Genomic DNA, 13,514 nt, shown 5'->3' with positions numbered 1-13,514 from the left:
CCTTTTTATTTTTACCAAAAAAAATAAAAAAAATAAATAAATAAATATATATATATATATATATATATATATATATATATATATATATATATATATATATATATATATATATATATATATATATATATAGTTATGACTTTGTATATATGAGACTGAACAGTAAGCAATATTTAAATGTTTTAAGAACAAATTTGAGATTAAATACACTTGACTTGCTGTGCTGCACAAATAACAAATAAAGCTAAAGAGGTGACTAAATTCACACGGGTATGTTGTTGATCAACTCTATTCTGTCTCTGCACTCTATCCTGCACACTATTCTGTTCCAAAGTAAAGAAGAAAAAACTCAAGAATGAAGCATTGATTGCATTTACATCAAGCAGGTAGAACCTTAGCCCTCAGAAGAAAAGCAAGACCTTGAAAAAAAAAAAAAGCTCATTCTACTTACTTAACGGCTCCATCAAGTACAATAAATCCAAAAGTCTATTCTACAGTAACTCTGTGCTGCACTGAACACCTGCTGATCTTCTAAACAAATACATTGCTTAATCAACTTTCTTTACATTACAGAACTCTGGCAAACAAACTCACTCACTCGAGGCACTTATGCTCACCTGTTGTTGTTGTTGTTGTTTTTTTTGGTGTGACAGGCAGTGTCCCTTCAGAATTGCTGGCACTATATCGCCATCTATACGGTGGGAGTGAGTACTGCGGGTGTTGAGAGTGGGGGTTGGGTGAGGAGATTGCTAGGCAGAGATTGATTTGCCCTCTCTCAGATGTGGCACTTAGCCGAGGCGATCTGCTGTGAATCATGGCAAATTAAAGAAAACAGAGCGAGCCACACTATGGAAATAAGCGCGGCAAAGAGGGAATGGAGAGAGAGCTGTGGAACCTGATGTCCCTTCACGTCTCTGCTGGTTACCTAAGTCCTGTCTGATACACGGCTCTAGAGAAGGGAGAAAGGTGTTAGTCACAGCCCAGCTGAGGTTCAGGCTCCCCTTCAAGTATGTGTGAGTCATATAGGGAGGAGATCAATGCAAAAGAAGAAAAATAAAGGATTACAGTCAAGGTAGGGTTTAGTTGCCTGATTTGATCTTCCGCAGTCAATGCAAAAACAGCAACAAGCCAAAATGAAGCAGATCAAAGCATTCAATATCACCGTCCAATTAGATTATGTGAGGAGGAAAGCAATCCATCATTTTAGATGGGGATGACTTTTATTAAACAGATTTTTAAGGGGTTATGAGGATGTGTAAAATGGAATATTTTCCAGATTGACTAGTCAGTGGGAACTTGGCTTAAATGACTAGTCGATTAATAGTTCTTAAAAAAGATCTGAATAATTAGTCTGGTTTTGGGTTCACCTGACCCCAATTGGAGGTTTATATAGTGTAAGACACATTGGGCTAAGTGAAGTGCAATTGAATGGAATAGAAATCAGCGGCCTGTAGTTGTTATTTTAAAAGTAAGACTATTTTTAGCTTTACAAGCTGTTTAAACAGTACAAGCCGCAAAAACTGTACAAAATGCAACAAACCGACCAGAGTGGTAGTGCTTTGAGGTGGATAAATTTGAAGAGATGCTTTTTGAGAGGGTTTTATGCTGCAAAAAGTTTAACAGCTAAAGCAAAACATGCTACTAGCATTCTAATAAAAACAATACTGTAGAAAAAAAAAAAAAAACTTCTGAAAGCTAAATCCAAACTAACTGACCTAACTAATGTCAACGTTAGGTGTCTCCACAGAGGAAAATCGAAAATCTACTTGATAAAATTTAAAATAATTGTAATTAATTTATTTGGGATTTGGGAACTGGGTCAACAATATAAAGTATACAATAACATTTAAAATAATAATAATATAATACAATTTGTGGCCGGTAGGATTTAGAGCAAAATTTTCACCATCATTACTCCAGTTTTCAGTGTCACATGATCCTTCAGAAATCAATTATTATTATTAGCATTATTATGCATTATTATGCTGAAAACAGTCGTGCTGCTTAATATTTTTGTGGAAACCGTGATACATTTTTGGGGGGATTCTTCGATGAAGAAAGTTCAAAAGAGCAGCATTTATTAATATATATTTTGTAGCATTATTCATGTCTTTACATCATTTTTAATCAAGTTTGTGTTTCTTTCCTGAATAAAAATATTAATTTAGACACGTACACCTTACTGACTCTAGGCTTTTGAACAGTAATAAATTTAGGCATAACTACAACTCTGTTCTTGCGTTAAAGCTTGTAGTCTGTACAGAACTTTTTTTTATCAAAATCTACTAAATTTATATAATAAGTGAGTACACCATGAATCCATTTTCCAAACCGTGTTTTTGGCTTTACTATATGGTACATCTATAATAAGGGTTTATATTCAGACTATTTCAGACTGGTTTGGTTAGGTACCGCTGCGGAGTGGCCCGGTACCTGTCTGATTCTGTAATAGACCTAAACAGAGAGAAGTAGCTCCGGCTACAGTGTTCTTCCACAAGATGCACGCAGTTCTGTTTATTAACTGCATGTGTGCAAAACTTATGGACTGCAGCTTCAATGAAAAGTATCTAATTATGTTACATATAAAATATTTTACAGCAGAGCATATGTTATATGGAAGCATCAAAGAGATCATTGTCATTACTTTTTCTTGTCTGAAAAACATTTTTCACCTAATATTTTCAATTTTGTACCATCAGATTTACATTTATCTGCATAAATAAAAATATTTTTAAGAATTTCACAGGTTAAATTTTGTCTTAACACAGGGATGAAACGGAGCTTGAACTATGAAAGACGGAAAGATCAGAACAGCGGTGGCCAGGACTGCAGGGCACATGCTGTCTTCTTATCACAAATCAGATCCCTGCCTTCCATTTATCTCTGTTCCTGTCATCAATCATACCCAACAACATGCATCTTTCTAAAAGCAACATGCGCACACACACACACACACACACACACACACACACACACACTGCCATTATTCCTACCATTACTATTCTCTTGGTCTCCTTTAATATACAAGGAATGGTGCCGCGTGAGCATCGACAGATAAACACGTATCATGTTTACCGTGACATTTGGCTGTGAAATCTGTGTACGTGTGCATGCCTCCGATACAAATCCCCATATTGCCTCCGGCTCCACAGGTCACTGTGCACAACAAACGCACGGAGTCAGACAAACGCCACACAGATACCATTCAATTAATTACTGCTTCCAACTAGTGGAATATCCAGTGTCACAGATAAAGCCGCCCGTGTTTACAGCATGAGTCACTGCAATTATATTTGGATTGGCGAATGCAGGCTAGGCCGTCTGGGCGGTTTTAGATATTCTGAAAGAAAAGATTCCAGCAGTAACTGACTATGAATCAATATGCAAATAGAGGAATATTATATAAAATTTCCACTTCTCTCAGAGGGACGAGGCGGTCCAGGGACATTTCGCAGGCCTGGCATGCCACACAGTGTGTTTGAGAAGTGGATTAGAAGATCCAGGCTTTTGAGGCTCTCCTTGCAATTATCTGCCTGACGGAGGGATGATCTATGCAAACAGAGAGGAGATAGACAGGGAAAGAGAGAAAGAAGGGCGCTAGGGATGGATAGGGAGTTGTGAAATGATAGGACTGACAATGTGAGATCTCTTTCTGCTAAATAAACGCTTGGGGACTCTAATGCAACTCATGCACTTAAAAACGGAGCAAACTTGAACACTCTCCCCTGATGTCACTGTCTCTAAATAAGTTACATTCAGTATAATGAGTTGGAATTGCGGATATGATCTTGGTGGTTAAAATGAGCGAGCAGCTCTGGGACATATATCGTTGTCTTTTATCTCCATCTTTGCTTCTATCTCAAAAATGGAAAGTTCAGCCAAAAAATGAAAATTGTGTCATCATTTATTCGCCCTCATGCTGGTACAAATCTATTCCTTTCACTCTGCTGACACCAAACACAAAAATGGAGACTTTGAAGAATATTCTGGTCACTGGGGCACTACCCTTTCTAAAGATACAAATATGTACCATTCAGGGTTAAAAAGGGTACAAAGATGTGTTTTGGGGCAATTTTACCTTGTCTACCACCCTAACGACAGCTTTCTTTCTTTTTTCTAAGAGTAAATAATTCATAAAATAATTCAAATGATGCATGTATGAAATGACAAGTGTCCACTGTAGCATGAAATATGGTACCGCAAGATGACATTTGGCCAAGAGACACACAGGATCTAATGACATTTGATGGACATTTGATATCAAACCTGACATATGGCATGCACCACTGCCATATTTGATTGCAGAGATGCATAAACAGTATGAAATGCAACAAAAATGCCAAGAAAGGTGGTGAAGTTGAAGAATTTTACAGTGCAAACTGTAAAAATATCACTTGGTAACATTTTTACAAATAATAAGCCAGTTCATAAAACATTTAATATTATTTAAGTAGCCATTTTGAAAGGAGACATGAGAATGATTGTGTGTAAAGTATTTATCTGTCTGTATGTGATATTTTTGAGCATCTTCAAAACTTTTTGAAGACAAAAATTCTGACTTCCTGCTGTTACGGCCCAGAAAGCTAAACAAATATTTCTGCTCTAATATCTCTTTACATTGGCCTTGCATTTTGACTTCAGCAACTCCACAACCTACTGGCAACATAAAAGAACAAAGACACAAATGTGTGCCTTAACAATAAATCTCCAATTCTGTTTCCACTTGCCAGAGGTCAGTGGGCCTTAACCTCTAAGACTCTAGACAAGCACAAAAACTCCAGTAGATTAGTTCTGTAATCACAGCATTTTCACCAACAGCTATAACTCACAATCATGCACAACATATCAGCCGTGAAGGAGTTGCACAAATAAGGCAAAATCAAATCTAACCTATGCAGCAAAAGCAGCGACCTTGGTAGAGAGCACAAAGGAGGGTCCCCACAGGGAGCGAACCATTCAGATCCACTACAGTGCTAATGACTGGGTGCTCTCATTATCTCCATCATTACCAGACCTTCATTTACAGTATTGTGCTCAACAGCTAGTGCGCAAATTAATCAAGATTTCTGCAATGGTAAGACAAGCTTCCTCCTAATGGCACACTTCAAAGATGAAAGCACGAGCCACAGTACAGTCCATCTGCAAGGTTAAATACAAACCAGACCTCCAATTTCTTTCTTTCTTAAGTTAGTAACAGCAGTTCGTCCCTGCTGGTGGATGCAGTTACTACACCAATTCTGCAAGCATACTGATCTTTTTTTTTTTTTTTTAAATATCCATTTCCTGTACCTAACATTATCATATTGTGACACCTAAATTTCAAAAGATTTATTTATTTATTTTATTTTTTTTACATTTTCTTTCTTTTTTTCTTTTTTTTAGACAAGACTGTATAGAAGTATCATATTTGCTATTTATTGGTTATTTGCCCATAACTTTATATATTTTACATAGATAATTACCAGCTTATTGGTATTGGCCAGAATTGTAACATTGTTGCATCCCAGACGGTGTTATTTTACTATTATTTAAATACTATTATGGTATTTATTAATAATCCAAATAAGTTTTTATTTATATAGTTTCATTTTACATTTAATTTGTGTGCTTTTGTCAGTTTATTTTTGTTTTCATTTTGTGTTTTAATTTCATTTCTAGCTTTTGTATTATTTAAATACTATTATATTATGAGCTTTTACATTTACAGTTTTTATTTTAACCTGTGCTTCTGTCATTTATTCATTTTTCATCTTTGTATTACTTTTTGCATTTTTCAGCATTTATACTCTATTTTGTCATCCTTATTTCAATTAAAAAAAAGGATTTTAATAGTTTAGTTAACAAGACTGAAACTAAGGTGAAACTTAGGTGAATAAGGTGAGACTAATTTTTAATGTTACTGCAAATCAAATCTATAAAACTAAAATCTAAACCTTCCAACATAATTTATAGACCTCCTTGGTGAGGAAACCATGCAACTGATGAAAATGTAGCATAATGCATTTAAAGTAATGCTAATGAAAAGTGAATGATCTCAACAGAGTAGGTTAAAAGGAAAACGCTTAAATATTTAGGGTGCTTTGGATTTTAAACATTAAAATGCAAATTCCTACCTCACCTCAACATTTATAAGAAGAGATGCTATATATACACATGCACTCTGTAGCTAGTGATGAGCACCCTAGACACAGAGTGTGGACACAGCTGAAGCCGGCCCTTCTGCATGGCTGCCTTTAGGCTTTGGGACTTAAGGGAAAGTGTGATTGTGTGAGTGAGTGTGTGTGTGTGTGTGTGTGTGTGTGTATGCTTGTTCGTTATGCTCTGGCTGAAGCGATGTGCACCTGTTACCCTTGCAATAAATAGAAATGACACCAGCCTAAAGCAGTGCCTCTTTCTCTCATTAAGACTGATGAATCACAGGAGGAACAAATAAGTGGCAGCGAAGTCATCAAACGCACACTGTCCATGTCGCGCCACAAGGTCATCAAAGGGGAAAGTAATGCAAATAGCAATTCAAAAGCATTAAAAGATAAGTTCACTTTCAAATTAAAATTCCCTGATAATTTACTGACCCACATGTCATCCAAGAAGTTTACATCTTTCTTTCTTCAGTTGAAAAGAAACAAAGGTTTTTGATTAAAACATATTTTAGGATTATTCTCCTTATAGTGTACTTCAACGGCTACCAAACAGTTGAAGGTCAATATTACAGTTTCAGTGCCGCTTCAAAGGGCTCTACATGATACAAGACGTGGAACAATGGTCTAATCTAGCAAAACGATGGATCATTTTCAACAACAAAAAAAAGAAAACAAGTATATATGCTTTATAAACAGAAATACTCACCTTGCACTGCTCTGCAATGCAAGTCTACGACTTCACATAATTACGTTGAAAATGTAACGCTTGACGTAGACGGAAGAACTGACTCAGTGTTTACATATGTTCAGAAGGAGGACTGTTCAGAAGTTGTTGTGTGTTCAATGACACATATTCAATTTTTTAGTAAACGCCATTTGACTAAATCTTCGCACGTTAGACTTGTAAACACTAAGCCGGTACTTCCGCCTACATCACATATGACCTTTTTTAACGTAATTAAGTGTTATATGAAGTCATGGATGTGTAACTTAAAGCAGTGCAAGGTGAGCATTTCTGTTTATAAAGCATATACTTTTTTTTTTTTTTTTTTTTTTTTTTTTTTAGAAAATGACCGACCATTTCACCAGATAAGACCCTTATTCCTTATCTGGTATCATGTAAAGCCATTTGAAGCTGCACTGAAACTGTAATTTTGACCTTCAATCATTTAGTAGCCGTTTAAGTCCACTATGAGGAGAATAATCCTGAAATGTTTTCATCAAAAACCTTAATTTATTTTCGACTGAAAAAAGAAAGATATAAACATTTTGGATGGGGGTGAGTAGATTATCAGGAAATTTTAATTTGAAAGTGAACTAATCCTTTAAATGTGGCCTGTACAAGATTTAAAGCTAATATCTGCATCCTGGAGCGAACAACACCATCTCCAAACTTTAAATGGCCGCACTGACTTATCTGTTACCTGAGATATTGGACTGAATGTTCCATTCCAAAGAACCCTCGCCACTTAGGGATCTTACAGCAAGCGAGGGAAATTATTTTCCCTTCAATTTCTCGCTCTCTATTTCTATTTTCTAACGCCATGCTGGGGGAAACTGGGTAAACAGATAAGTAAATAAAATAAAACACAAAAGCAATGGGGGAAAGAGAGCAAAAGATAAATGTCTGCACCTCACGGGTACGCCGCGCTTATTCTGAATCATTGCAGCGACTCGCAACTGCTTAACGTTCCATTTTGGAAACAGGGATTTATAGAGGAGGGGAATTCACAGACTCCGATACGCAAGGGAAACTTGGCGCCCTACCTGTGCGACTATAAATAAGATCCTTCTCACTTGATCACACATGGAGCCGGAGAGGAAAAAAAGGGATTTTACACTGCTGGCCATGTAGATGGTGACCATCTAGAGAGCATCGTATGAGGATATTATCTATTTAAGGTGGTTTATTGCATAGGGGAGCCAAACATAGACAACAACTTGCTTACAATGGATGTTAAAATGAATGTGCTGTAACATGTTCAGAGTCCCTGAAGATTTAGAGCATTGTGATGATTCACAGCAATAAAAGTGTAAGCCCTATGAAGCAACTGAGAAAATCTGAAATGTGACTAATGCCTAATAAGTATTAATAATAAGTGCACAATGATAGGTCTCTCAAAGTTCTCAAGGATAAATGGTCTTTATTTAAACTGCGCACAAAGCCTGGAGCATTCCGTGTGATAAACAACAGAGAAGATGCATTTAAATTAAATGATGAATAATGCATGGAGCACATGCTGAGGGCATGCAAAGTTATAAATCACCTTACATACTACTAACTAATCCATAATAACATTTACCTAACCGAAAACGTACATCAAATGCATATTATCTTCAAATGGCCATTTGAGAACCACAATTTAATGTGTTTGATCATTATAAATCATATACTCTGAAAAGAATGGCATTTAATGTGAGAGAGGTATGGGGATACCACCACCATCGCGACACCTGTTGTTCATTATTCTGTACAAGGAATGAACTGTTGAGCAGCGGCTTACAAATGAGCCATCAACATTTTTAATGCAAGAAGCGGCCATTAGGTCTCCTTCACCCCAATTGACTACCACTCACAATCTAATGCACATGCTAAGAACATGACAATATCAACTGTCCATTAGTATTAGCCTAACAGCCTCAGTTGATTGAAAGTAACAGCAGCTCTACGCTTTAAAGGAACGCGCTGCTTTCAAAGATGGTTATTAGTTGGTGCAAAGAAGATTTACAATTATCTACAATGTCCATATAGCCAGCTCGACCACTTCAAGCTTATATGTAGCTGTAGTTTGTTGCCAGTCCAACATGGTCAACCAGCCTGATCCAGCTAATGACCATCTTAAACCAGGTAAAATCCAGCTCTAATGTTTCAAAACTCATCTGCCACCTTAAATTGAATCTATTTAGGCTACTTCTTTATGCGTGAGTTTGGCTCCATTACTTGATTTCAGCTGTTTGAAGTGCTGTCCTAATGACTAATCTCTAATTTTTGTTTACCAGAATATCAGTTTCATTTAATTTCATATCTTTGAAGTTATAAGCGATTAAAGAGAGACGGTCAATCACTTGTTGTATTTGGTTATTACAAGTATTTTTGATGTCGTTTATTTAGTTTCTAGTGAATAAAGCGACTCTTGTTTTGTTTGTTTGATTACTATTCGTTAATTGTTTAAGCTCTCTGAAGTGAACGGATATATAGCTAATTAATCGTTAATCTTTTAGCCTATTTGTTCGTTTATGGATCATTTAGTTTCAGCGATCTTATATGATTGGATAGGCTCTGTTTTAGTCTTGAATCGTTTATTTGTTCGCTCATTTACGGATTCTTTGCTGTCTTTCGTGAATGGAGAAGGGCTCCGTGAGTCAGCCCGTCGTGTGAATGTCTCCTGATGAAGGGAGCCAAAGGAGCGCTCAACTTCAGAGCTGAGCGGAATATAGATGCGATCTGAGACTGAGTTTGTTCGTGATTTGCACCCACCTGAATCCAGTGCATTACACTGAATCACACGAACGGACTGGAGTAAACGTCTAACGTTACACGTTCAACGCATTAGAGACATCGTTACTCTGACAAATAGAGACATAAATATAAATAAAAAAAATAACACATTACATTACACGGACTGCTTTTATGCTTGTCGAGGCATTCATTTTTAAGTAGCCTAGGTTATTATCTCAGGGCAACATCTTAACGAGTTGTAAAAACGTGGAATGCGCTCACAAATTAATTTCACAATTTTCCCGAAACTAAATTAACGCAAAATAAATCTAAGAACCAGCTCGAGCGGTAGGCTATTCCTAAACATAACGGAATGAAACCACTCACTCCTACCTGGGATACGAGGAATGCGATGAAAATGCGGGTTCCGAACTCCATGGTCTCAGATCAGTGGGAATAATGTTCAAAACAGGATGCTGGTCAGACCAGCGCTGTTCATAATCCCAGAGTCGCGAGAGTAAAGCCCCTCTGCCTCGAGCTGCCAACTTCCCAAATAGAACTGCAGCCTCGTGAGCAGAGCATTGGAGTCCACCACCAATAGATTTATAGAAGGGGGTGTTTCTTCTTTTGACGCTTGCATGAACCTGACATGCTTGCATTGATGCGCAAGTAATAGTCTCAGCATCTTTGCATTGCATTACTTCATCCTCATCGGACTGCAAACTTTCTGTTTGGAAAGTCAAATGGAGAATAAAGAGTTTAATAAGGTGGTATATTGCACATTCACCTTCGGTATTATAGAATAATCAGACATGCATGTAGGATGCATACATGCATAGGCTTGCTGTGCTTTTAAGGTGTCCAGTTTAATTTTTTCATAACAGAAAAGCAGCCAGCTTAGGCACGGTTTATGGTTAATGGTCATAAATCAAAACTTTATAGAGTGTTCTCTAGATCAGTGACTCTCGGCTGGTGGGTTGTGACATTAAAATGGGTCACGGGTTTGTTCAGATTGGGTTGTGGACAGGAGGAAGAAAGAAAATCCTAAAGGCAAATTATAAAATACAACTAAGCATACAACCATGCATAGCTGGGATATCTTTAAAAGGGATTTTAAAATGTGATAAAGAAACAATCTCCAAAGGTTTGAGTCAATCAAATCAGTATCAGAACCAATGGACAATTTTTAAAAGGGCAGTTTTTCTGAGGAACTTACAAAACAGGGAATTATTGTGGTTGAATACAACAAGTGTATAAAACACCTATTTCAGTTTTGAATTCCAAACCTCTCGTGATAGAACAACCTGTGTGTATCCATCTAATGCATCAAAGATTCATGATCATGATTTTAATAAAGTAAACCATCATATTTTTGAGGATGTTACCTAGAAGTCTAATTAACAATTCACCCACATTCTGTAATTCAAATAATAGCAAAACATCTTATACTGTATGTTGGCTATTTGGAGAGGATAGCAGAGGCTGGACAAACAAGGTCATTTTCTTTATTATACCAAATTCACTAGTTTCCGGAAAATCATCTAAAAGTTCAGGTTTGTTATTGAGGTTAAACTAGTATCTGTGTGTGAAGAAAAACTTGTCCTGATAGAACAATCACATACTCACCTAAACATCAAAGATTTACAATTTTGGAAAGAAAACCTCATAAGGAAGTTGAATAATGACTTTGATGTCTAATTAAAAATACCTATGGTTCCACAGTTCAAATAATAGCAAAACATATTTTATGATGACTGTTTGGAGTTGAACAGATGCTGGACAAACAAGGTCAATAAACTTCCAGAACAGCATCTAGAGTGAAGTTAGTGTTTGTTATGAGGGTTAAACTGTCATCTGTGTGTCACGATTTTTCCTTTCAAAACCACAGCACACAGATCTATTAACCTGACTGACAATGACACAGCACTAACCACAGATTCTGTTTTGGATTTTGTCATTTTCAACAAAACTCTCTAACAGAAGGCTGCACCAGAAACTTTTTTCTGAAGGTTTTTTTTTTCTCCCATTGTGAAATTGTTACATTGACTATAGCCCAAGTTCAAAAGACAGAAACACTGTATTTAAGTCAACTGTCATGTCTAGACATTCAGTGCCAGAAAGTTTCTAATGGAGTTCAGAAAAGACAGAATGTCTATTAAAATCTCAGTAAGTAATGTCTGACACACTGTCTAAAAATGACCACTGGTAATCAAGAGAGCTGAACATTTGGCTCTCAGGAATATTCCAGAATTTTACATGGTAAATCTGAGAACAAAAAGTTCATCTAAACATAAAAAATAGCTGAAATAATTAACAATAGTTTGCTCACATGGTCAAATGAGGCACAAATATATATAAAAAAAAAAAAAAAATTCACCCAGCAAGGATCTCAAGTTCAAATGCTTCAGTTGCAAGATATAGATGAATCTTTATCACTTTGTATTTGTTTCTGGATTTTTATTTGCTTTACTCTCAACTCATAATTTTTTATTTCCCCCATGTACCATGATGCAGGCTATTGAGAGTGATGACAGACGGTGTCCAAAGTGTCCAAAGATCCATCACAATGACCCATGAATTCCACAATGAGCACAAACAAATATCCTTTGACCAACAGCCACGGGAGTTTCAGGCCAAAACATTCAAAAAGAAAACACATTTATATTCGATATGGGAATATAGCCGTGCTCTTTGAGCACTCCTTTGCCCCTGTTATATCAACATGTCTTAGATGCACGTCAAGGGAATGTGACACTTCCTGTTATAAAAGACAGCAAAGGCCAAATGCTCAGTGTCAAACATAGAACTGTAGATCTTGGACCTCTATTACATCTCAGACAATATCCAAACACTTCCATAACTCATAAAAGCTTTAAAGGCATAGAAAAACAAAACAGACCAAACAGAGACCAATCAAGAGAACGTGATAGATCAGAAAATACCAAATGTGTCCCTTTATGTTTCTCACGCTACCTATCATCTTCATATCCAACTCTTCTTTATCCATTCATATTCTACCCACAAGTCTCAGCAGCCACTTACAAATGGATAGATTTGTGCATATATCTGCTCGGAGTAGATAAAGGGGAGGGGTTATAATGCGTAAACCGTCACCTCAGGAGCCATCATCTCTCAACCCCCCTCAGGTTCCCTCTCTCTCTCTCTTTTTCTGTCCAGTTGTGAAAAATGAGACTAAGAATTGTTGTGACGCCTTGAGGAATTGCTTTCTCAAGACAATGTTGCGGAATTGTTGCGCTATAGCTCTTTATCAAAGGATCCGGGCTGGAAATAGCATTACGGCAGCTGTGGATTTGTCTAAAACGCATATGTTAAAAAGGTGCGTGGCGGGGGAGAAAAACGTTCCAGTATCTTGGATTGTCAAGGTGGCAATGAAGAGAGAGAGCCTGGCTGCAATTTTAAGTGAAAAATGAAGAACTACAAAACAGAACCATATGAGAACGATTAAAATGTCAAGACAAGAGCAAAATGTTTTCAGATAACATATCTCCACTTCGAGAGTGAATACTGAAGGAATAAGCCTCTTGATTCAATATTCCACACATGAGACGCCGTTTCAATTATATAAAAATTTCAACAACAAAAAAAAGACATCTGCTTGAAAGTTTTATGTATTTCCTTCTCAGTGACCAACAGATCAACAGTTCAGACGGGAATATCTAAGAATATGTTCAGACAACCTCGAGACATTTACTGCATTTGCATAGAAAATTATAACAACTATATAGAAAATTTGCAATGGTTAACATGAGCGATTGCTGTAGAAAAAAAAAAATGGCACTAATGGAGCTTTTTTCATTTTGGGGGCTTATCTTGACATCCTGTTATCTTGACGTCTTGTTATCTTGTCTCGAAAAGGGAGGGATGAAAATGTCTCCTGGTATTGAATAGGAGTTAGCGTGCCGGAAAATATTCTTTAT

The 13,514-nt window shown here is 36.7% G+C and overlaps 1 protein-coding gene across 2 annotated transcripts in view; it reads right to left on the bottom strand.

The window, feature by feature from the left end:
- cdh13 (cadherin 13, H-cadherin (heart)) overlaps positions 1-10,150 on the bottom strand; it is a 284,768-nt gene extending 274,618 nt beyond the window's left edge. For both annotated transcript variants that reach the window (XM_026287280.1, XM_026287281.1), the window contains exon 1: positions 9,970-10,150. In XM_026287280.1, the coding sequence (XP_026143065.1) occupies positions 9,970-10,014 (45 nt within the window). In that variant the 5' untranslated portion in view covers positions 10,015-10,150. The remainder of the gene's footprint in view (positions 1-9,969) is intronic.
- Positions 10,151-13,514: the final 3,364 nt, after the last annotated feature.

The sequence above is a fragment of the Carassius auratus genome, chromosome 18, assembly GCF_003368295.1.
Source record: "Carassius auratus strain Wakin chromosome 18, ASM336829v1, whole genome shotgun sequence".
Taxonomy (NCBI): Eukaryota; Metazoa; Chordata; class Actinopteri; order Cypriniformes; family Cyprinidae; genus Carassius; species Carassius auratus.
Note: the sequence above shows the minus strand (reverse complement) of the source record. Positions and strands in the feature narration are given on the sequence as shown.